The 25,492-nt window shown below is 45.7% G+C and overlaps 1 protein-coding gene across 13 annotated transcripts in view; it reads right to left on the bottom strand.

Moving 5' to 3' along the window:
* LOC110504162 (rap guanine nucleotide exchange factor 2) overlaps positions 1 to 25,492 on the bottom strand; it is a 128,364-nt gene that overhangs the window by 5,191 nt on the left and 97,681 nt on the right. For 4 of the 13 annotated variants that reach the window (XM_036970350.1, XM_036970357.1, XM_036970360.1 and 1 more), the window contains 21 exons: positions 23,227 to 23,358; positions 18,826 to 19,003; positions 17,056 to 17,192; positions 16,057 to 16,215; positions 15,589 to 15,741; positions 15,153 to 15,317; positions 13,208 to 13,327; positions 12,784 to 12,987; positions 11,427 to 11,535; positions 9,997 to 10,163; positions 9,618 to 9,736; positions 8,781 to 8,938; positions 8,555 to 8,569; positions 7,861 to 8,101; positions 7,079 to 7,462; positions 6,606 to 6,817; positions 6,166 to 6,289; positions 5,655 to 5,678; positions 3,754 to 3,977; positions 3,331 to 3,501; positions 2,895 to 3,044 (listed from right to left, as the gene is read on the bottom strand). In XM_036970350.1, coding sequence (XP_036826245.1) covers positions 2,895 to 3,044; positions 3,331 to 3,501; positions 3,754 to 3,977; positions 5,655 to 5,678; positions 6,166 to 6,289; positions 6,606 to 6,817; positions 7,079 to 7,462; positions 7,861 to 8,101; positions 8,555 to 8,569; positions 8,781 to 8,938; positions 9,618 to 9,736; positions 9,997 to 10,163; positions 11,427 to 11,535; positions 12,784 to 12,987; positions 13,208 to 13,327; positions 15,153 to 15,317; positions 15,589 to 15,741; positions 16,057 to 16,215; positions 17,056 to 17,192; positions 18,826 to 19,003; positions 23,227 to 23,358 — 3,346 coding nt within the window. The remainder of the gene's footprint in view (positions 1 to 2,894; positions 3,045 to 3,330; positions 3,502 to 3,753; positions 3,978 to 5,654; positions 5,679 to 6,165; positions 6,290 to 6,605; positions 6,818 to 7,078; positions 7,463 to 7,860; positions 8,102 to 8,554; positions 8,570 to 8,780; positions 8,939 to 9,617; positions 9,737 to 9,996; positions 10,164 to 11,426; positions 11,536 to 12,783; positions 12,988 to 13,207; positions 13,328 to 15,152; positions 15,318 to 15,588; positions 15,742 to 16,056; positions 16,216 to 17,055; positions 17,193 to 18,825; positions 19,004 to 23,226; positions 23,359 to 25,492) is intronic. The other 9 variants (XM_036970355.1, XM_036970362.1, XM_036970351.1 and 6 more) reach the window with 8 other exon arrangements.

Here is a 25,492-nt window from a genome sequence, read left to right as displayed (position 1 = left end):
AGAACTAGGCGCTCTCTAAGAATGGCTTGGCTAAGGGATAGTTTAGTGTTGTGGTTAGGGCTTGGCGATATATCGAATTAATTTGATTAATTCGAATGTGTGTGTTTTTTTTGGGGGGGAGTGATATTCTGTATCGCAAGAATCTTTTGTTTTGTTCTTTTTCGTATTCATGAGCGTTTATGTCCGCTTGTTCTCATGCTGTATTTGGTCTCGTGTCTTTCGCTCCTCTGTGCACCTTTCCCATTTTACACCAGAGATCTGTATAGAATGGCGTGATGCTCATGTCTCCGCCCTAAAAAAAAAATGGGAGTCGTTGTCCCAAAGGCGGGAAGGAGGGTCCAACGCTTAGGTACAAAATAAACCCAGAAAAACGGATTGGCCTCATTTTGGTCCGATTTTAGTGAGAGGTTGTTTCGCCTCATCCTTTACGGTTTGCGCACACACACACACACCAAGCCCCTGCTACTTTCTCTCCCACCAACAAGAGTTCAGAGATCACATCTTCCGATCTGACAAGAGGTTTCAACTAGCTATTTGCATTTGAGGTTTGGTCCAACAGAATCGGTCATATGAACACAAACACATTGAGACATGATATTTTTTACTGCAATAGAGAAGATAACTTTTCTAACGACAACCTTTCTATTCAAATTGCGCGCAGAGCAGACACTACTAAAACGAGAGTATCAATGAACATTGATTCTGGAAAATGAATGTTCAGTTTGTCACATTTGGGTCCCACCTACCGCTAGCAGCATTTTAGCCAAAGACTGTTATGAGCCGTCTAGTCTGTGTTCTATAAATGTGCAATAAGCATTTAAAAACAATGATATAAAAGGAAATATAAGGAATTGGCAACTCGTTCTCATTCTGAGAAAATAAGGTAGGCCACTTCATTTCAACATCCGAACAAAGTGGACAGGCTAGCATGCTGTTCAAAACAGCTCCAGACGGACAGAAGGGTGTGTTCATAACAATTCAGCTGCTCAACCTTGTCGATCCAAGTTGGCTAAACTTGAAACACAAAGATTAGCTGGCTAGTGCCTAGAGAGATTGTTAGTGCCTAGAGATTGTTAGTGCCTAGTGCCTAGAGATTGTTAGTGCCTAGTGCCTAGAGAGATTGTTAGTGCCTAGTGCCTAGAGATTGTTAGTGCCTAGTGCCTAGAGATTGTTAGTGCCTAGTGCCTAGAGAGATTGTTAGTGCCTAGAGAGATTGTTAGTGCCTAGAGAGATTGTTAGTGCCTAGAGAGATTGGTAGTGCCTAGAGAGATTGGTAGTGCCTAGAGAGATTGTTAGTGCCTAGAGATTGTTAGTGCCTAGAGAGATTGTTAGTGCCTAGAGAGATTGTTAGTGCCTAGAGAGATTGTTAGTGCCTAGTGCCTAGAGATTGTTAATGCCTAGTGCCTAGAGATTGTTAGTGCCTAGTGCCTAGAGAGAGTTAGTGCCTAGTGCCTAGAGAGATTGTTAGTGCCTAGAGAGATTGTTAGTGCCTAGAGAGATTGTTAGTGCCTAGAGAGATTGTTAGTGCCTAGAGAGATTGTTAGTGCCTAGAGAGATTGTTAGTGCCTAGAGAGATTGTTAGTGCCTAGAGAGATTGTTAGTGCCTAGAGAGATTTTTAGTGCCTAGAGAGATTGTTAGTGCCTAGAGAGATTGTTAGTGCCTAGAGATTGTTAGTGCCTAGAGAGATTGTTAGTGCCTAATGCCTAGAGAGATTGTTAGTGCCTAATGCCTAGAGAGATTGTTAGTGCCTAGTGCCTAGAGAGATTGTTAGTGCCTAGAGAGATTGTTAGTGCTTAGTGCCTAGAGAGATTGTTAGTGCCTAGTGCCTAGAGATTGTTAGTGCCTAGTGCCTAGAGATTGTTAGTGCCTAGTGCCAAGAAATTGTTAGTGCCTAGAAATTGTTAGAGAGATTGTTAGAGCCTAGAGAGATTGTTAGTGCCTAGAGAGATTGTTAGTGCCTAGAGAGATTGTTAGTGCCTAGAGATTGTTAGTGCCTAGTGCCTAGAGAGATTGTTAGTGCCTAGAGAGATTGTTAGTGCCTAGAGAGATTGTTAGTGCCTAGAGATTGTTAGTGCCTAGAGATTGTTAGTGCCTAGAGCGATTGTTAGTGCCTAATGCCTAGAGATTGTTAGTGCCTAGAGAGATTGTTAGTGCCTAATGCCTAGAGAGATTGTTAGTGCCTAGTGCCTAGAGAGATTGTTAGTGCCTAGAGAGATTGTTAGTGCCTAGAGAGATTGTTGATGAGACCTGTGTTTATTTTCTATAGCCTAATGCCTGCTATTAAGAAGTTAGCGCTCATTCACTAATAATGACTATGTATGATTCTAGTTCAATTTGTAACAAAAAAGGGCATTTTCATACAGTAGATAGACTTGATCGCCAGATCAGTGATTATTGCAACATCAAAAAAGCAGGCTAAACTATTCTGATAAAATAAAACATTATTAGTTGGTCTTATGTTTGTGGAAGGCTTATATTTAGCCTAGGTATAACTTTTACAAGGCCTCAATGCATTAGCTTATTGCAGACTGTTTGAAATGCAGTGTATTTGATCTTTAATTGTACGACAACGCTCATTTAGAGAACACAAAGAGAATCTAAATATATATCGCGAATCGCCATCAGTTTTTAAAAAAAATGGAGATATGATTTTTAGGTCATATCGCCCAGCCCTAGTTGTGGCGTGTGTGTTTTAATGTAACTCCACAAGTAAAACACAACTTTACATTTGAATGGGTCATGTCCCATAGCCCCCAAAAACCTAGAGTAACTGTTGCTATGTCAACACGACATCACAGGAGGCTGAACAAGTAGTTGCCCTCTATGACCACTAGGTGTCAGCGTGGGTGAGGGGGACTGGGTTGAGGTTGAATTGAGGGGATTATAATTTTACCCTTCCTGGGCGAGCTCTGGGGGGAGGTGGGAGGGGAGGAGAGCTGCGAGGAGGCATTAGACACCGTGTCCTCCGTCTGACGCTTGTGACGCTCGCTGGCCTCCTCCGACAGCGATAGGATCTTCTTCAGCGACTGAGGGGAACTCGTGCCTTCAAAACAAAATAGCCCAAAATTAGCATTTGCTAATTAGCATTCAGCAAGGGCCAATTTCCCAGACGCAGATTAATCCTTCGAATCTCCAGCCCATATTGTCTAACTAAACTAGCTACCAACAATACAAGCAACATTGTGACCGGGTACATTTGACCTGAAACTGAAAGGAATGCATTTTCCTTCGAGGAATCACAGATTGTATGGTGTCAGAAAGAAACAATGTTCTAAAACGAGCATAATTGCATCAAGTATGTTTTCCCCTCAACTTGTGCAGGTTCTTACCGAATGGTGGCAGGTCCTTGACTGGCACTTTCTTGCGGGAGGGGTAGAGGGCCACAGCGGGCACCTGAAGGGCCTGGTTGCCCTTCTGCAGCTGGCCCCTCTGCTGGCTGGCAGCCCTGGACACCACCGGAGACGTGTCTGGCCTCTTACCGCCACCAGCGTTCTTGGGCACTGAGAAAGGGTTGAAGGAGAATGTGGTGCATTAACAAATCAATAATACCAGTGAGTGTTGCTGCTGAACCAAAAATGGCCACCCGGTGTGCTGGTGAATACACAGCATGCATGTCTGCAACATTTACATGTTTTGATGGAGGGCTCACATTGCAGCTAGAGAACACAAGTGTGTGTGTGTGTGTGTGTGTGTGTGTGTGTGTGTGTGTGTGTGTGTGTGTGTGCACAGCATGTACTCTATCCAGCACTTACGTGTGTTGATGGAGGGCTCACACTGCAGCGAGAGGGTCTGCAGCGCCTCCTCGTTGGTCTCCAGGCTGAGGTTGGACAGGTACTGCTTGACCTTGCGGGCCATCTGGGCATCCTCGTACAGCTTCTTGGCGTTCAGGAAGGAGCTGCGCCTCACCCGCTTCTTGTGCCCGCCCGTCTGGGTGACGTCTAGCACCGCCGCGTTGGCACTGCCCTGGCTAAGAGACCTGGTCACACGCGTACACACACACACATACACGCACGCACGCACACACACACGCACACACACACACACACACGCACACACACACGCACGCACACACGCACGCACGCACGCACACGCACAATACACACACATAGAAATGGAGAGGGGAGAGCGAGACCACCATCAGACTATGGCCATGTGTGTGTACTAATATGTAGATGTCCTGGAAGGTAGTAGAGAGGAGGGTCGTTTGAGAGTCAAACATGCAGAGACCGAGAGGCTTTTGGGGGGCATTCCTCTCAGCTCCAGAACATTCCATGCATTCTAAAGAAGAAGGGGAGGGAATGTGGGGGGGGGGGGGGGGGGGGGTCAATCAGTCAGGCAACAGGGGAGGTGTGTGTGTGTTGGGGGTTCAAATAGTGGTAAATCTGTACCAAATCTGTGGTAAACACCAAGGTAGTTGTATTGAAATGCCTGTTCAGCAGAAACTATGGTACATACTGAGTACATGCACAGTATAGTGGTATAGTACCTCCTTGGCCACTGTAACGCTGACATGTAAAGCATGACTAGTTTGGCTGCAGGGCCTAAAATGAACTACCATACACTCAGATTTTTTACCAGCCAAAATACTTTTGGGGCCATAATTACATTAAAAACAACAGATGACATGCTTTGTAATGTTTCTAAAGCAAAAAACGTATCAGTAAGAAGTAATGTGGTATATTGCTAAATTTGATGTATTGTGACCCGAGTCTTTTGACCAAAATATCAGGGACAAAATGTTCAGCTGCCCCTTTAAGGCCTGGAGGTTACCCTAGTAACAGAACGACTCACGTGGGTCTTGGAAAGCAACCTTATGAACAATGTAAAGAGCCAAAAAACAAGGAGACTTGAGTAAATTAGACCTGTGTGCGTCGCCCCCAAAAATGTATCTATCAGCACTTCACTGCCCTGCCAGTGTTGCTGCGTGAGGATTCATATTTCTTTGTGCGATTAGCAACTATGAAACAAAACAGCAGAAGTATTTTGAAAACTGCCACGGCAGCAAATTTTTTTTTTAACCCTAACTTGCACATGTGCTCATACTTGACTTTTGACAATTTTTTTATTCGCGAATGTAATGCTTACACTGTAGAGCCCTGCAAATTGACCACCCGCCTTTGTGGCAGGTGAATAGTCATTCTTAAGCCCCCCCCCCCCAATACCTAAATCTACCCGGATTTGGCAGGTGTTAATTGTAAGCCCTGTTTGTCCTTGTAGCACACTACAGACTTCCATGTTGAAGATATTTTCAGTATGGAGGCTGTTAAATCCAAACCATGGCAAATTGATGCAAAACAAAAGTAGGCATGCCATTTTTGGTAAGTAGTCCATCTTAGCTGGGAAAACACACAAAGTAATCACTTTTGCTAGTTCATGGGATGCAAATCGCTCTCAGTTCTAACGCATAATTGCGAAATACTTTTGAGATTTCAAAAATGGCGGTGTGACCTGAAAAAAGCAAAAGTGATTTTAATTTCCATTTCTAAAGACATTTTCGCCAGAGCCAAGCAGTGTTAGAAGGGTATCAAACCAAACAGGGTAGTAAAATCTGCACTTAAAACAAACAAACAAAGGCCTCAGAAGTGAGGAAGGGAGGGAGCGAACAAATGGAGCAAAAGAAAAAAGCATGGAAAGGTCGGTCACCAAAACTTACCCTAAACTCCTCCATTTCTTCTTCCTAGAAGGGATAGCCATGAACAGTGAAGCGTGGAGGGCAAAGAGTGCACAGGGAGAGAGAGAGAACGAGAGAGAGAAAGAGAGGGAGACAAGCTTAAGACAGGATAGACCACAAAGAGCCACCAAGATGAGCAAGTTTACCAGAGGCCCACAATAGAGAGAAAGAGACAAACATTGATAACAACCACCGACACCCGGAAGTGACATCACAGCATGGTGGACATACATAGTCACAGTCAGACAACACACTGACACATGAGCACTGTGGTTTTACGCCAACGATAAGTGGAGAGCACAGAATACAGGAGACAGCTGGGTTGCCCGGGGAAACGGCTGCTCAAGGGAAAAGCGTGGAAGCGCGGAATATTGACAATCTACACGTGAACAATCATTGACAGTGGTTTGACTGGACGTATAGGGGATGGTGAGGTGTTGTTAGTCTTCTGGGATTATATTGGGTTTTTCTGTGTTTTTCCCCCCGATGTTACCTGGTTCTGAACATGAGCGCAGGGTCCATGTTGACGGAGGCCATGCGACCCACGTGACGGATCTCCTTGGCGATCATCCGCAGCTTCTCAAAGTTCACCAGGCCGTCCACTTTGGAGTCGTTCCCTGGCGAAAGACGAGAGAGGCTGTTTGTTACAGCAGGTTGATTAAGATGCCTTGTAGTAGAGCATTGGCATACAGGGGAGTGCAACACCCGATACAAAAATGGTAGACAAATAGCCAATGTATTTATAGTCTCTTGTGGAGGTCTGTCGGCGACACGCGCTGAATCTGACGGTGGAAAAGGAAGGGGAAGGGCTGGGGGCGGGCTTTGGCAGAAGCTTTGAGAAGGGCGGGCGTTTATCTTAAGATTTGGGTTGCAAAGTGAATGTTTCTGAACACATTTTTCATACAAAGTGACAAAGTGTGTGTCATTGGCTACCTTCATGCAGGAAGGTGAGGTCCTTCTTGATTACAGGGAACAGGGGGATGATGGGCGGCTGGAGGTTCTGGTTGTTGAGCACGTTGCGGTACTTGGCCATGTTTCTGGACGGGTCAAACAGGTCCTGCAGGTCCCCAAACAGCTTCTCGTACTTACTGGGGAGCTTTTCCCACGTGCCCCGGAGTCTAGATACCGGGGCCAGGTTCAGACCACTGTTGGGGGAGCACCACAGACAGACAGTGAAGTTAGAAGGCTGATCATGTAGAGGGGGGGTGCTAACCTCTGGGGATTAGGGTTAGGGGGCTAACTGGCTAACTCTGGGTCTAGAGGATGAAAAGGTTTGCAGGCTTTTGTTCCAACACCACACAAACACAGCCAATTCAGCGTAACTGCTGGACTTGGGTGTAAAACTCCTCAAAATCGATTTAACCCATCTACATGCCACCTGGTCTCCTCTCGTCCTCCCTCCTCACCTGATGATAGCGAACATGGAGTTGAAGTTCTTGCACTCTCTACAATGGAGAGCAATCTTGATGAAGTGCTTGACAATCTTCATGCGCTTGAGCTGGTTGGGCTCCCTGATCACCTCCGACGCCACCCAGAAGGTCTCCTGGTTGATGACCTCCTCGAAGCGCTTGAGGCAAAACGAGCCCGTCTTGGACTTCAGCTTGAACAGGTCATCGATGTACTCGGTGGGCTCGATGGCGCAGAAGAGTTCGAAGGCACGCATGGAGAGCTGCGTGGCTACTTCCACAGTGGAGAGCTGGAGGAGGGAGATCTGGCCTTCCCGAAGAAGGTCCTGGGCGTCCTCGTCTGAACAGAGAGTCTCTGTCTCCATGTTGCTCTTCAGGTAGTATCTAGAGAGAGGGGAAGAGCAGGGAGCTCCTTTAGTATTTACAAGCAGGTGTTCTATTGTAGATCGATCACCGGTCTCTCTTTTGTTTGTCCAGTAGAAATCTTATCAACACAAAGCACATTTTCAAAATAAGTACTTTTGTTGCTAGAGTTATTCATAGCATCACGTTGAGTCGTCATTAACAAGCACCTGGCGTTGTGACTATGATGTGACTTGAGTTTAAAGAGAAAAAGACAAGGAGTTCACTAATAAGGGACTATGGAAGAGGGGGGGGTTTAAGATCGGAATAGTCAAGAGAAAGTCAGCACAAGAGGAAGGGGAGACTTGAGAGTATTTGCTAGCTTTTGTACAAGAGATGGGACAAAACTGTATAAATAATTGGGGGGGGGGGGTCCTTACCTGCCACTGAGCTGTATCCTATCAGCCAGCTTGGACAGCTGCTCTGGTAGCCGCCGTTGCTTGATGACACCCTCCGGCGTGACGGACACCTCGCACAGCGAATAGGCTTCGGGCACCGCGGTCAGGGCGAACTCTCGGATGGCCTGGGCCACCACCTCCTTGGCCGTGGTGTCCTTACCAATCATGATGTATCGACTCTGTTGGTCTGCCTTGAACACTCGCAGCACCTGGTCGGACATGTCTGTGGGGGGGAGGTGGGGAGGAGGTATAACCTCAACACAATGTTGGACAAACATTGGGGCGGAATCCTCATTTGGGATATGTAGATCACTTAAATTGCATTGCAATTTTATCATGCAGTCGCATAATTCATGTACCATTGTTTCCCAACACACCAATATGCACTGAGAATGTACAGGTCAATGTAATGCTGGCTGCTTACACTCCGTCAAATGTTTACATTTGAACCTGCACTCCAGTTAGATTTAGGCGTGCGTTACCCCATTAAAACACACGGACTTGATGCCTGCTTTTTATCAAGACCGACAAGCCCAGACCATAACCACAGTTAAACGTTAGCCCTTTAGAGACCAGTTTTAGAAACACCATAGGACGCTTGTAAAACTAAAAAGCAGTTAGCTGACAAAGAGGACAAGCGTTGCCGTGGGCAGAGCAGCAGCAGCGTGATACTCACTTGTCACGACCGGGGCTGAAGGAACACAAAGAGTGTGTGTAGGAGAACGTAAATGGGTGTGTCAAACATGGATGCCAGACAACTGGCAAAGTACGTGCACGGTTAGCAATGTATATAAATGCATGCGAAATAGACGGCTTCAAGGGAGCTGAAGACAACCACGCTGTGCTTCTCATATACAGCTGTATACTAGAGGTTCAAAGGAGGCGTGTCTGTCTGTCCTCACCCGGTTGGTTGTTGAAGTCCAGGATGCGGTGGTGGGACTGCAGCAGGTCAGGGTTGCTGGACGATAGGTTGCTGCTGACAGGCAGCGAGGCCGGAATCTGCTTGGACTGCTTCAGGCCCACGATGCTGTCGTCCTGCGACTGGCCCACGCCCACATCGCTACGGAAACACGGAGGGAGGGAGGGGTTACAAGCAGTTCCACTTTCAGAGGATAGAGGGCAATGTTTGTACAGTAAAGTAGACAGTGTACAAAACATTAAGAATATCCTAATATTGAGTTGTGCACCCCCACCCCTCTGCCCTCAGAACAGCCTCAATTCGTCAGGGCTTGGACTGTACAAGGTGTCGAAAACGTTCCACAGGCAAGCTGGCCCATGTGGACTCCAATGCTTCCCACAAATTGGCAGAAATGTCCTTTGGGTGGTGGACCATTCTTGAGAGACACAGCAGCGCTGCAGTTCTTGAGACAAACCGGTGCACCTGAACACCTACTACCCTACCCTGTTCAAAGGAAGTTAAATCACCCTCTGAATGGCACACATACACACATCCAGGTCTCAAGGCTTAAAACAATCCTTTAACCGGTCTCCATTCATCTACACGGATTGAAGTGGATTTAACAAGTGACATCAATAAGGGATGACGGCCGTCACCTGAATTCACCTGGTCAGTCTAAGTCATGGAAAGAGCTCAATACATCTTCAGAAATACAACAAATTAAGACAAACCCATTTTATTCCACACTCTCCTCTTCTATTTTCTTCAACTCTCCTATTATTATTTTTACACTCTCCTTTCCTCTCCAAATGTGACGTTACATTTCCCCCTGGGCTCTTACTTGTATGGTTTTGGGGGCAGGATGCTGGTGAGCGTCTTGTCGAAGATCTTCTTGAGCTTGTTCCTTCCTCCCACCGTGTTGGCTTTGGCCTTCTTACTGGCCTTCTCCAGGCCCATCACCTGCATTAAGGAGGAGGCAGGATACCATTAGGTTAGGTTTTAGGAATGTCTTTACTGAGATCAAACCGGGGGACATATTCATTAAGGCACAATGTAGCAAAACGTTTTGCAACGGAAAACGAAAACAAGCATTTGCGATTGGACAATGTCAGGTAGTCCCTTCCTTGTTTCAGTCTTTTTTCTTCCGTTTGGTGCCTAATGAATCCATGCCCGATACCATACACAAAGCATTATGGGTACTGTAGTCCATAACAAACCACCTGCTCAACGTCCACCGCCAGGTCAGGGATGGAGTAGCGCGAGCCCTTCTTGATGTCCCCAATCTTGGGTAGGTGTGCCGGGGCTCCATTCTTGCGGTCCACCTCTGGCAGATCCTCACCCTCTGCCTCGTGGTCGTGCTCCGGCCGGGCTAGTAGCTCCTTGAACACTGGGTGGATGAAAGGGCGGGAAATGGATGAGTATTTCTTACCTGCTCCTCTTCATTACTGTGTGAAACAAGGCTTAGTGATACTGTTACTTATATTATTAGTATTAGTTATTATACTGATCAAAAAATATAAAAAAAACGCAACATTTTCAAAGATGAGTTACAGGAAATCAGTCAATTTAAAGAAATTCATTAGGCCCTAATCTATGGGTTTCACATGACTGGGAATACAGACATGCATCTGTTGGTCACAGATAGCTTAAAAAAAAAGGTAGGAGCGTGGATCAGAAAACCAGTCAGTATCTGGTGTGACCACCATTTGCCTCATGCAACACGACACATCTTCTTCGCATAGAGTTGATCGGGCTGTTGATTGTGGCCTGTGGAATGTTGTCTCACTCCTCTTCAATGGCTGTGCAAAGTTGCTGGATATTGGCAAGAACTGGAACACGCTGTCCATCCAGAGCATCTCAAACATGCTCAATGGGTGACATGTTTGACGAGTATGCAGGCTATGGAAGATCTGGGACATTTTCAGCTTCCAGGTATTGTGTACAGATCCTTGCGACATCATTATCATGCTGGAACCTGAGGTGATGGCGTCGTATGAATGGCACGACAATGGGCCTCGGGATCTCGTCACGGTGTCTCTGTGTATTCAAATTCGATAAAATGCAATTGTGTTGGTTGTCCGTAGCTTATGACTAACCATACCATAACCCCACCGCCACCATGGGGGACTCACAATGTTCACAACATTGACATCAGCAAACCACTCGCCCACACGATACCATACACGTACTCTGCGATTGTGAGGCCGGGTGGATGTACTGCCAAATTCTCTAAAAACGACGGAGGCGGCTTACGGTAGAGCAATTAACATTACATTCTCTGGCAACAGCTCTGGTGGAAATTCCTGCAGTCAGCATGCCAATTACACACTCCCTCAAAACTCGAGACATCTTTGGCATTGTGTTGTGTGACAAAAACACATTTTAGAGTTGCTTTTTACTGTCCCCAGCACAAGGCGCACCATGCTGTTTAATCAGCATCTTGATACGCCACACCTGTCAGGTGAATGGATTAGCTTGGAAAATGAGAAATGCTCACTAACAGGGATGTAAACCGATTTGTGCAAAACATTTTGAGAAAAATAAGCTTTTTGTGCGTATCATAGTATGAACCATTTGTGATATGGGACCAACACTTTTTTTATTCAGTATAGTATTACATTCATAGTTAGTTTGCCTTCAAAATTCTCACCTAAAAGATTGGTTTTCACAGAAATGGACAAGTGGGTGTTGTTCCTCAGGATCTCATTGGCTTTGGTGAGCTGGACATTTTCAAAGTTCTGCCCATTCACCTCCAGAATCTGTTCAAAGACAAAACAAATATTCCACAACATGACATACAGTAATCCTCCACATCCTCGATCCGTTTAATTCCTGCAGGAGTCAAATCCACAACTCTGGCGTAAGCACCCCACTATGAGCCACGTGAACTATTCTATTACATAACACTGACACTCATCTACCGTATATCCTCCCGGGTGTTGGAAGAATCCCCCCTTCCCATGTCCTTCTCTCTAACAGCTACACTACTTGTCTATTTCCTCTTAGCTGCTTTATGACCAGTGCTGCCTTGTCATGAGGACTTTGCATTTACACATGAGCGTGCCACCGAGCCACCAGGAAGTGATCTCTGGGTGCACCAGGAAGTGATCTCTGGGTGCACCAGGAAGTGATCTCTGGGTGCACCAGGAAGTGATCTTTGATCTCTCTGTGAGTGAGGGGCCTTCCTCTGCAGTCATTACCACAGTGTTGATGGCGCAAATCAGGTCGTTTCTGGGTCAGCCCTTATTAAAAGAAACACTGGTCGTAAGTTCGGCTAAGCGGTCTCGTTAATGGGCCGATGAAAAGGGTAGTGAGATTGATAAGGATATTTGAGCTCGTTAGAGCAGTGTTTACCAGTCCTGGAGGACCCCAAGGGGTGCACGTTTAGATTTTTGCCCTAGCACTACACAGCTGATCCAAATAATGAATTAATCAGCAAGCTTTGATGATTTGAATCAGCTGTGTAGTGCTAGGGCAAAAAACAAAACGTGCACACCTTGGGGTCCCTAGGACAGAGTTTGGGAAACGCTGTGTTAAGAGTCACTCACTGTGTATATGGCAATTACATGAGACGTTTTGACAGGAGAATTGTAAGAGTAAAAATGCTTTGCAGGATGCTATGGTTCATATTTCCTTTGGGAAGCAGCTGCAGGGAAGTGTTTAAGAGTATACCTTTAAGCCACACAGAAAGCACAGTCAAGTAGGGTTTCCAAGCTGTCGTCCTGGATTTAACCTAGGCACTTTGGAACCCTTGGGGCAAAGTGGGAAAAATCAGTGCTGAGTAAACTAGTCTAGTGAATGAGCACTCATCCCTTTTACACCGTCATTGCTGTCTGATATGTAAGTGATCTTTCTGGCGCAAAGCAGAGCCATACCATCAATCAGGTGGGTGCTACACATACACATGGTAGTGGAGGAGGGAAGTTTTCCTTACTTTTTTTCTTCTATGTGAAGCATTTTGAACGTGTGAAAAAAACGCTACACAAAGAACGTTCTTGTTACTTCACCTGGTCTCCTCGTTTGAGGCCGGCCTCTGCGGCCTTGCTCCCGGGCTCCACGCTGTCGATGAAGATGCGGAAGCCCTTCTCAGAGCCCCCCAGCAGGGTGAAGGCTAGCGGGGCCTCCCTCGACGGCTTGGTCAGTGTCACGAGACGCAGTTTGGCTTTAGCAGCACAGGCAATGTTTAACAGTCTAAGATGGCCGCACATTTTCTGTAAAGAAAATTGAGAATGTTTAGTGTATTGCGCAATTCAGGGTTTGCATCTCAACTTTGTTACAATGTGAAAGGGAGAAAAACATTTTTATTTTAGCATTTATTTGTGAAACAAGAGGCTAGTGCAAGGCAAATGTTTTGACCATTTGAATGCTTGACTGAATATATAATGAAGGCAAAGGATGGTTGAACTGGATATGAAACATGCTATGCTTAACTGAGACACGGACCTCTCTCTCCAGATTGCTTTCGAACTCTTCAAGAAAGTGAGTCATTGCGGGGTCGCCTTCAAAGTCATTGAAGTGATTGTTCACCCACAGCAAGACTACCCGTGTAACCTGGGGATGTAAAGAAGAACGTTCATTTTCACTCACGGTAATAAAAAAATAAAAATAAAGTGGGTGAGCATGGGCTTGGATTGAACGTTAGCTAGTTCGATGCATTTCCTCACACTTAGGTCTGTGTGTGGGTGCATGTAAGGATGTATTCATCTCTGTAATTCAATCTGCGTGTATGTAAGCATATGTGACTTGTTTCAGGAAACTAGGCGTATGTCGCACATCACTACTTCACAGGAGCAATATTTGAAAGTAAAAAAAAAAAAGGTGTTGCCTTAATAACAAACTTGTATTCCATCTATAAATACAAATGAAATTGTTAAAATACAAGCCTGGTTGGTTTAGCGATGGAAAAAGTCAGGAACCTTCCCACTGGTCATGATTGGCTGAGATAATGAATGGGCTAGACAAGCCGGGAGATGAGTTAGGATTGCTCTGCCATGTAGCACGCTTCTGTCTATAACGTGAGCATTTCAGTATGTGTTGACAGTACTTTCTACCTTGCCGTTTTTTAAAGATATAAAGTTAGCCATCAAGAACTACAAAAGTTGTGCTACTTTTTGCAACAAGATTGATGCCCTGAATTTAGCAGGCGCTATCGACCGATCATGAGGAATAAGGGATGGGCTACTTTCTTCACACGCCACAGTCAGTGAGAACCGGAGTGAATTGACGCAACGCTGGCCAAACAAGTTAAATGGTTCCAGTCCACCGTGAAGCATTCATCCATGTATACGGGTAAGAGTCTAGCTACATTTTACAGATCTAAGCTTCTAATTTAGTCAGAAAGTAATGTTTATTGCAAGTTAAAGCATACTGTTAGTTAGCTAGCAAACGTTAGCTTGCTGGCTCGCTAGCTAAAGTTACGTGTATGAGCCGTGTAGTAATATTATTCGAATCAGAAATCCATTTGAATGGCTAGTTATAGCCTAATGTTAGCTAGTCAACATTGAACCTAGTTTGTTAGCCTTAGCTACCTGCAGATTCACACTACAGCTATGACAATGTTTGTATTGGTAGTAGTAGGAGTTGGGATTATGCCGGTTCATTGTTTAGCTAGCTTGCTACCTAGCTAGCTACATGTCTAAACAAATGACTCCACTTCGGCCAGGTTATTACATGACCCATCAAATTAGCAGGTGTGATTACAGCCATCGATTGCATTTCATGAACATGTGTACATGTCTAGACAATAATGACCCATCCACTTAGCTAGGTGTGGCTGGGTGGGGTTATATCATTTTGGATCTGGTAAGCGTCATCTAATAACGATAAAAAATATTTTAGAAATATTCTATCTGGACACTTTCTGTTATTGATATTGCAAGTATGCAAGTACTATCACTGTAGCGTTTACACCTGTATTCTGTGCATGTGACAAATAAACTAGTTTACCACATGGCCTCATGTGAATCCTTAAAGAGATGGGTGGGACTAAGTCTTAAGAGGGTGTGAACGATACTGAATGGGTGTAAACAAAGAAGAGCTCTCCGGTAGGTGTACAAAAACATTCAAGGGCCAATTTCTCCAAAGTGGGCTTCAAGTTAATCAACTTTCAAAGCAGAATTACTTTACCATTGTTCCTCAACTGCAGTACATTAAGTACCATTTTCTAACTCCGAGTCTCTACTTTTATTAATTGTAACAAAAAAAACAGGTGGTGAAAAACAAGTAAGAATGTTGCATGCATGCGCCTGTTAATCTATGTGGTATTAACTATGCGTTAGCTATTACGGATGTTAAGTACTGTCAGGCTTCCATTGCAATGCAATGACTGAAATACTTTACTGAAATGGATAGTAAAGCCTTTGTACTGGAAGCTGACCTTGTCCCTGAGGCTTGGGTCATGGAACCACTCGAGGAGCTTCTTGCCCACGACCATGGGGCTGGAGAGGAAGGTTCTGTAGGTCAGCAGGAAGTCCTCGATGTAGGTGGGGTCCACCACCGAGTGCTCCTCTACCAAGTGCATGGTCAGACGCTCCGTCGTACCCTAAGGGAGAAGGTGTACGAGGAGAAGCGTATTCACGTTTGTTTTGAGTCTCAAGGACCATGTCACTGTGAAGACACCAAAGGCAACTTTCCACATTTATGTGGACAATACTTTTTTCTTCTTCTGTTCTATCCCATTCACAACGATAATAGAGATTAGATCAGAATCCTTCCGGTAACACTGAAAGTTGGATACATAGCATTTAGGACACCCAATATGAACGCGACAAGGGACCTTTTACGAGGCTTTGTTCAAGAATGAAGGACCCCACCTTGATGACGATGTGTCCCTTCCTGGTGCCGGTGCGGTCCAGCTCGCGGTGCTCCTTGACCATGACGATCTCGCCCTCCTCCTCCACCTTCTGCATGTTCTTCTCCACCTGGTTGAGGATGCAGCAGTAGTCCTGCTGCGCTATGCACACAAACTGGAGCAGAGAGAGAGAGAGAGAGAGAGAGAGGGTAGTAGTTAGCTTGGGGACACAATCCTTTTTAGACCAACATGGCTGAGATCCAATCTATTTTATGATACCATTGACATAAATACAAAATCTCTTGGTAAATTAACCCCAGTGTATTCATTTTGGATTTTTGGCAAACGGTTACAATTATAACTAGATACTTAATTCAAGCAAGTAAATAAGTAAATAAATAACAAGGTAAATAACAAGGTCCAGTAAAATCACACAGCTCAATATACCAATCGTCCATCATAAGAGCCAGTCAGAGCGCTGGGCCTTTACCTGACAGTCGTCCACCTTGGTCTTCATTACTCCCTTCATGTATTCCTTCTCCATGGTGGGGGAGACCCCAAAGCTGTTCCCCATACACAGGATCTCAGGCCTGCCCTCGGGGTACGTCACCTCCACCGAGCCATTCAGGATCACTGACCACGAGTCCAGCTGGGGGGACCATAAACACAAACCGTTAACGGTCAGAAGTACTCCGTGATCATTCAGTGGATATCAATGGGTTTAATATCAGGCTAGGATCAATGTTGAAGGAAATGATCACCACAACGATCCTTGAAACACATTGTTTAATCACAATTAGCGATTAGTTAGCAGGTTAGCCATGTCTGATTGAGGAGTGGACCAATGTATCACGCTAAATTGAACAAAAATTATGAGCATCACATTCTTTGACAGGTAGATATCTTTAATGATTGGTCACAAATGTTTCAATAGTATAAAAAACAGCCCAGTTTTAACGCCACAATAACTGGAAGCTTACCCTTTTATTACGATAGTAAAAGATGTACAATTTTATAGCAAGAGATCAATTTCTCACTCAATTTCTTCCCTAGCGCATCATCAACAATATATATAAATCCGACACTGCACTAAGGCAGTATTGTGGACATATTGCTAACACACATCAGCTCAATGGGATGTTATTTTACATTGACTGGACTAACATTGAAGTGAACTGCCCTTAAGGGTAATGGCTTTTCACTATTGTTTGGATGCAAAACCAGACCAAAATGGTTTCATTCAAGAGAAAGTAGATAAGTGATCTCTCTTCTGGTCCCCTTAGGCAATCTTATGATCCCAAGATGCTTGGAGATGGCAGTCATTCATGTTCAATAGGGGAAAAAAACCATCAGAAACCTTCATTGGTAATGGCAAGGGCAAAGTGCATGTGCAGGCCATAGACGTGCAAACCCAGACACATTCCAGGCACACACAATACAGACATAAGAGAGTCACTTAGGACACACATCCCCCTCCACACACACACACCTCTTCCCCGTCGTTGAGGACGATGGTGCCGGCCCGCTCGACCACGGCAAAGACCATGACGGCACACAGCTCCCTCCTCACCGACATGGTCATGTTGGCAAACGCTGGCAGCTGATGCATGAACTCCAGTAATTGCTCTGTGGAAATGTTGGAGGGGGGGGGGGGGTTAGGAAGGTCTTGACACACACACAGACAGAGAGAGACACAGACAGAGACAGAGACAGAGACAGAGAGAGAGAGAGAGAGAGAGAGAGAGCGAGAGCATAGGAGGACTTGGCAGTGCTTCACTCTTCCTTCACCTTCTCTGTGGCTTTGGACAAAAAAAAGGGCACAGCTAGCGTGAGAGAAAGTTAATTAAATTCAACCCCACAATAGTGATGAGTACCCAACAGCGGGAGGATTATCTTAAGTACACTAAGGCAAACTATCAATTTCATTTTAACCGAGATTTTTTTTTAAAACAACTGCGCGACCTTCTGCGTGTAAACATTTTGTGATCATTGTTAGATAGATACATAGGTTGATAGTCAGCCAGTTCCAAAACAAAATTCTCTTCCACAGTTTGTCAACCTTCATTCACATATGGGGCTTTCAGCTCAGCTGTATAGGTCCTTGCCTATCCTGTTTCCTGGGCCATGCAATTTTTGGGGGGCTCCTTGAAATAGCTTGCTGTGGAGTTTTGGGGGGGGGGGGGGATTTTGGACCAGCAAAGTGACTCCATCCCCTTCCAAGGCACCTAAAGCAAGTCTGGGGTGCGGGGCTGACCTGTGTGGTTGGCATGGCAAACAGTGCCATGTGGGAAGCCTGCGGAAGCACTGAAACTTTAATGTGCCGGGAGAGGAGAGGCGAGGATGTACGGCGTTGACCTAAAAAAGCCTGCCGGCACAGAGAGCGGGGAGGGGCGGCGGGGAGGTGGGGGGGGATTTTCTCTTTTTGCATCCACTATATCATCCACACACCACATCGAAGTTTCAAATGGGAGTAAATGTGAACTAGTCTCTTTTTTTTGGATCGCTATCACTGTATTGCTGCTAACAGGCCTATGATATCACAGGCTGTTGTGTGGCACAGACAGAATATCACTCTGGGCTAAAATAAATTCACCTAATGAAAGCAGTAGAGCACGAAGGCCTAGAGTCGGGCACATCATTAACAGTAGCTAGCTAATACAGACGGGCGGGGGTTGAGATACACTAAGGGCGTGGCACTGGGAGAAGGGGGGGGGGGGTAGGCTGTGGATCGTTTATTTAAAAATTGCAAATGCTTGATTAAACTCTGACGAGCCTACAATGGGAACTCGGGGTATGATTTCCCCTTTGTGAACAAAGCCAACGCTAATTGGTTCCCATTGCTTTTCCAAATGTGTTGCCAAAAAAATTAGCGAGCACTTACAAGATGTTTTAGCAGTAGTACTGTAATCAAACAGTGGAATAAGCATATTAACAGTTATTTCTAGATTTAGCGTGAGGGTTCAATCGTAGTGCGGAATAGTCGTAGGGTTCCCCTTTCTGTTCCAACATGATCAATTAAAACCAAGAGGAGCCAAACTGAGGCAAGAAGCAACATAGCAAAGCAGGGAAGGGAGAGGGAGGCACTCTGCCTAGTGACTACTTAACAGTAGGGAAACACTGGCACGCTACCAGGTAAATAGATTTTGGCTCCCAGAATGTTGTGAGAAAGTTCCTTTACAGACAATCAAAAGGGGGGGGGGGGGGGGGGGGACCTTGAGGGAATGTTAGAGGAGAATTCTGTGTGCTCACACGGACTGACCTATGTCGTCATCGGTGCGGTCCATGGGGTCCTTCTCGAGGCAGTCCCGCACGACGTCGCGGCTCATGAGGGGGTCCGACGCTCGCTCCATGTCCTCCTCGTCGTCGTCCTCCTCTGAGTCGACGGCGGTCTCGGGCAGGCCGCTGAGGTCCATGTCGCCCGGCTCGTTCTCCGTGGCCTGGGGGTCAAAGGAACGACAATATGACGCAACAGGTGTCTCCGTCTTAACACCAACCATCAAGCTTAACCAGTGGGTTTTAGTAACATGAGTGGAGGAAAAGGGTCGCTGGTCTGTGCTAAGCATTTGTCTGCTCCATCCCATCTACTCCATGTAGGAACAGCTGCAAACTGGTGGGCGGAGATTATCGGATGGCAAATATAAAAATCAGGGTTTTGGTGCAATAACTTCACATAACGGCGGGCAATTATTATTTTTTAAATAAAAACTATGCTTATAAGCAGAACCTGCATCAACCCAACGCATCAAAAGCGACAACCATGTCAGTGGTAACACAGTACAACCAAGAAAAGACACCACCAATCGTATTTTCAACATCTAGCCCGTTCAGTAAGAGGTGCGTGTGAGAGACACTGCATCATCAAACACCCCCCACTATGCATAAAACACCCAGCTAATTATCTCACAACTCTTTCTCTCGCTCTCCCACTCCAGCTTGCACTTAGAGCCTGACAACCTCTTTGAAAGAGTGAGATAAAATATGGAGGAAAGAGAGGAAAAACTAACGAGAGGGAGCGAAAGTGATGCAATTGACAATATCACAGAGATATTAATAGAAACCGTGGCGCTGCGCATCCATCAAGGCTTCTCACACACTATAAATACCGCTGAGAGGCCGTATTGCGTGTTTTGCGCTCTCAACACGAGCCCCGCCTAGAGAACGAAAACCACGCATGAAACACAGGGAGATGAAAACTGAAAACAATCCTGGCCCAGATGTGTCGAGTGCGAACCAACTCCTCTTACCTGAATGCGGTCCCTAAACTCCTGCCTTTTTCAAAGCGAGAGCTAGAAACAACGTCGCCTTCGTAAATTGCCTGCAGGAGCCTAGTCCGAGACGCATCTTTACCGCCCGGGCTGTCAGTTGTGTTTACATTGTTTCCGAAATTGAAAGAGTCCCCGTCTTTCACAGAACGTAGCCCAGAATGTCATTCCTCCTTAACCACCATGTGCAAACGTCTCATTAATGATTCAGGGTGCAATCTGTGTAGCCACTCGGGCGTCATGAGGTCAGCCATGTGGGCGGGGCAGGGGCCTGATGGGGCGAGAGAGTAAAGGGGGTGTGGTTCTTCCCTTGGGGAAGGGGTTGGTAGAGTGTGGATTTGTGGAAGGAGTGAAACCGTGAAAAATCTGAAGATCGAGGTACGTCGGTTTTCCACGCGACAGGGAATAACCGAGGTGCTGAGATGGAGATTCCTAGAAAATTGTTTTGAAGTCATCTGGAAATCTCGGCAGCAGTGAAAGCAGAAAACAGCTATCCGTCTTCACCTTGATGTGAAAGTCAATGTCTATGGATGCTGAAACCCGGTAGAAAACAGCTTACATTCCACAGTAATAAAACATTGTTGGCATGCTCCAAACCTCAGAAGGACACTGTCCTAAAATAGCAGAGATATGAGTCACTGGACATCTTCATTGACCCCATTACTTGTCTACAGTAAGATCTAGGCTAGTCCTCACACAGTAGCTTTCATTGATTAAATATTGTTGTATGTCAATTCAATATTAGCCACCCACCTCGGTTTATGAATCAGGCTTATGACAGACTAAATGCTCATGAGTTGTGTGCTGATCATAATTGAGAAGTGTGTTCGCCAGGGAGATTGCGACACCTTCGGATCTGATTCGGCACAACATTTCCAATGAGCTACACAATGTTCGCAACCCACTGGGAACCCTGAACCCTTAAAAACCAAATCAAAAATGTCAAATGTGACCTCGAAATACAGAGAAACTCTGAACCCCTCTGTGTGTGAGTGTGTGCGCATGTACATACATGCGTGTGTATGTGATGTATGATCCATAAATGTGTGGTGAGCGAAAAAAAGAAAGGGGGGGCGGGGGGGGGGGGGGGGGGGGGGGGTAGTAGTTAATATTTCAACAGGGCTATTCTTGGATCAATGCTTTCAAGTGTCCTTCTGAAGAACCAATTTCATGATTTATTCAGACACAAAACAGTTGGCCATGTTTGCAAGGCAGTGACAGAGGATGCAGCTCTATTCTTCTCTCTGGGAGAAAGACGATGGCGCACTCCAGCGGACACGGCTCGTGGATGAGAGGAACGGGCAGCATCGCCAAAAAGCTTCACCCTAGTAGACATCTGTCAAGAATACTCAGAAATCTGAACAGTTGTCTTATTGTAGACATAAAGTCTTACTAATAAGACAATATTGCCCTTTGACCATGTAAAATACCGGACTTGGTCTCACCACTATTAAGGAGATTGAAGCAACAAACAGTCACAGGTCTGCAGCCGCGGAAACAAATCTAATTGGAGTCCCGTGATGTCGTTATACACTGACTAAATGTTCCTGTGTCTTTACCCTGGATCTACCCTCCTTCACTCTATCCTCCAGCCCTGATGTGGACAGCCATCAACCCAAAACACATGCTTGTCCAGGGAGGAACTACCATCATGTCATCCATCTTCTCTACGCGTTGAAGACGGTAAATCTAACCTCCTCAGACGAAGTGATAGGTGGGTCGGGGTCATCTCCATTCGTGAGAGAGCAGGGCGGAGTAGAAATGGGGAGGGACAGAGAGAGAGAGAGAGAAATAGAGGGATGAGAAGCTATGGACAGATAGGTCATTAATGAGAGAGGCGGACTGGCGAAGGAAAGGTGTTATGGAGGGAAAGAGGAAAGGGAGCGGACAGTAGACAACGGGGCTTTCATGGAGACGCTACAGCAGACCTGTTAATGAGGACCGAGCAGATGGCCCTAAGACTGGATGAGGGCCTGGGCACAACCGGCCCCCGAACGCTCCACACGCACGCACACACTGCAGTATGTACTGTACACAGATAGTGCACTTGCACACACAGAAATGGCAACAGACTGACACAGACTAATACACACCCGCACAGTGCACTCACATAGATACACACACACACACAGCAGATGACGACGTAGGGAGCCAATGGGGTGCCTGTGTGTGGTAAGAGGATTAGGTGCGATTGGCTTTGGGGGCCCGACTACAGTCACGAGATGGTGGAGTGGGAGGGGCCTGTTCTGTTCTATGGGCGTTTAGATGGTGTTGGGGGGACGTTGTTGGGAGGTTATGGGGACATTTGAGGGAGGCCTGCTTGGTTGGTTGCTACTTCCAGAGTGGGGGGGTTTGGAAGGGGGACTGCTCTATTGACATTTAGAGGACGTTGTACGGATGTTGTAAGATTAGGGAGGTAAGGCAATAAATAGGCCATAGTGGCGAAATAATTACAATTTAGCATTAACACTGGAGTGATAGATGTGCAAATGATGATGTGCAAGTAGAGATACTGGGGTGCAAAAGAGCAAAAATAAATAACTATATTTACAGGTGGGCTATTTACAGATGGGCTGTGTACAGATGGGCTGTGTACAGATGGGCTGTGTACAGATGGGCTGTGTACAGATGGGCTGTGTACAGGTGCAGTAATCAGTAAGCTGCTCTGAAAGCTAATTCTGAAAGTTAGTGAGGGAGATAAGTCTCCAGCTTCAGTAATTTTAAATTTGTTCCAGTCTTGGCAGCAGAGAACTGGAAGGAAAGGCGGCCAAAGTAGGAGTTGACTTTGGAGACCAGTGAAATATACCTGCTGGAGACTGTGCTACGGGTGGGTGCTGCTATGGTGACCAGTGAGCTGAGATAAGGTGGGGCGTTACCTAGCAAAGAGTTATAGACGACCTGGAGCCAGTGGGTTTGGCGACGAATATTAAGCGAGGGCCAGCCAACGAGAGCATAAAGGTCGCAGTGGTGGGCCTTGGTGACAAAACGGATGGCACTGTGATAGACTACATCCAATTTGCTGAGTAGAGTGTCGGAGGCTATTTTGTAAATTACATCACCGAAGTCGAGGATCGATAGGATAGTCAGTTATGTGAGGGTATGTTTAGCAGCATGAGTGAAGGAGGCTTTGTTGCGAAATAGGAAGCTGATTCTAGATTTAATTTTGGATTGGAGATGCTTAATGTGAGTCTGGAAGGAGAGTTTACAGTCTAACCAGACACCTAGGTATTTGTAGATGTCCACATATTCTAAGTCAGAACCGTCCAGAGTAGTGACGCTAGTCGGGCGGGCGGGTGCGGGCGCGGGCAGCAATCGGTGGAAGAGCATGCATTTAGTTTTACTTGTATTTAAGAGCAGCTGGGGGAGGGGGGGGGGGGGGGGGGGGGGGCTGTGCTTACCTGGTATATGTCTGACAGGCTGCTGCTTCCAGAGTCGCTGGTGATACTACATCCTGAGTGGCTGGAAGAAACGTGGGTCACCTGTGGGTGCAGGCCGTCGGCCAGGTGGAGTCGACTGAAGTCCGCGGGGAGCTGCACACACACACACACAATCACACACAAACAGACGGTCAGTTTCACCAGTCGCAAACCCACTCACACCACCGACGCACGGCTGTCAGGCGTTTAAAAGGCACTTGGCTACATGGTGGGTGCAACACTTATTTAGCCCTTACCAAAACATTGCAATCGAAAAACTGTACAGTCTGCATTAGAAGTTAGTGCGGCAGGGCACGAGGGGAGTTGGTAGGGGAATGCGTGGGAGCAGAGTTCCCAAAGCGAAAATGTAGAAATGATTTGACATGTTGAAATCATTTTTGGAGCCGAATACCCTTTGAATTGACAGCGAGCGAACGAGTTCCGAGTTCCCAGAGTGATTTTTTTTTTGATTCTCGGTGTAACTGATTAATCTTCTTTAGTTCATGATGTCCCTCTACATTCGTTTAATTTAACCCATCTCCTTCTCCTGTGACTACACAGCAGTCTTAATAGAGCATATTAATATTAATGAAGCCTGTGAGTTAACGCTGAACTTCTTCCAAGTGACTCATAATCAAACGAGCCGCCATTAATAACATTTCCCACTTTCATGGTATCCGTGGGGAACATTTATGGAGTTTAACGTGTATTTATCTAACATAATAGACCATTGATTTTAAAATGCGTCTCGAAATGTTACTGTGATAGTGTAATTTACTCAACACTATTAAGCGCAAGATCTGTTGTCAATTCAATTTGAAAGTGTAGCGTTTGGTATGGGCAAACTTTGCCGTTCGGTTTGGTGTCCATATTTGCTGAGCTCATCTTACGCGTATACAAAGTAGCCATAGGCCAAGTAGCGAGGGTAGTTGGGCACTGCGTCTTGCTTGCTGGTGTGACCGACTGGGATTCAAACCTGGTTCTCCAACACGTCACAAGATTGTGCTAGCCCGTTGAGCGAAAGCCTTGACAAGACTTCTGTACCAATGGCAACAAGCATGTACAATATAACTACCTGGCTCCCAGAAACATTTTGTGGTGTTAGTTACACACAGACTCACGACGAGGCAGTGAATTTAACATTGAGGCTTCAAGTAGCCCATCATTCTGTGTTTAATATCGAAGAGTGCCTACTAGATCCAGTTAAAATGAATATGACCCAATTTCCAAAGCTATATGGAGATGGCAGAGTCGCACCACCACCAGAATTCCCAGGGCAGAATTAGCATTCAAGCTAATGGAAGAAAATGGTGCGAAATCTCAAAAGGGCTAGATAGAATAACAACAACAACAACAACTGCTATTAGCATTCTGGAGCATGAATCCACACAAATATCTATCCGGACGGAACCAAGTCTATGTTAGGAGTAGAAAAATCATTAAACGTTTCAAAAGGAGATATGGGCTACAGAATTCCAAGAGATATAGTTAAATATGAATATTTGAGAGTTGTAATGTTTTATTTATCTATTTATTACCATTCTCAAAGCTTTAAGGAAGGCACTTGCTCCTTAAATCCAACCCCTGGCAGCGACAGGGCATGAATATTTAAATCTTCACACCTAAAAGCACAGCGCATGTGATTAAAATGCTTCAAAATCAGGGCGTCACTGCCGGAAAAAGAAAATGTGAAAAGCAGAACATTGGCAGCGCTTCAGCTAAGAAATTTGAATACAAACTAGAACAGGAAAATAGTACTGATCCAGATATTAGACCTATACACCTAACCATGCTATTCAGAACCACCAAATACACGCGCGCAGGTACAAATCTGTGTCGGGATAGAGAGTGAGGCTGACGAGGAGCGTTACTAACGTTGGTTTGAATGACTTAATCAACAGCTTTTAAAAAGGGTGGGAACAGTGACGACTGTTCTGCTCCTGGAATTAACACTTCCAAAATCTCCATATTCTATGGTGAATGTCTTTGGTTAAGAAGTCACTCCTCAATATTCTTCACTTCCATTAGGCTATATACATTTTTTTTGGAGAGGATCCACCACAGAACTGTAGTAGATACTAAACCATGTCACGGAATTGAAAAAGAGTTGGTGAAGAACACCAATGACTTGTAAAGTCACACTTTGAAACATTAATTAACTTGGGAAAACTAATCATGCTGTGAAGTGTGTGTGTGTGTGTGTGTGTGTGTGTGTGTGTGTGTACCACAGAGCAAAAAAGCTAGCCCA

Source organism: Oncorhynchus mykiss, chromosome 31, assembly GCF_013265735.2.
Source record: "Oncorhynchus mykiss isolate Arlee chromosome 31, USDA_OmykA_1.1, whole genome shotgun sequence".
Taxonomy (NCBI): Eukaryota; Metazoa; Chordata; class Actinopteri; order Salmoniformes; family Salmonidae; genus Oncorhynchus; species Oncorhynchus mykiss.
This window is presented reverse-complemented; position numbering and strand designations above follow the sequence as displayed.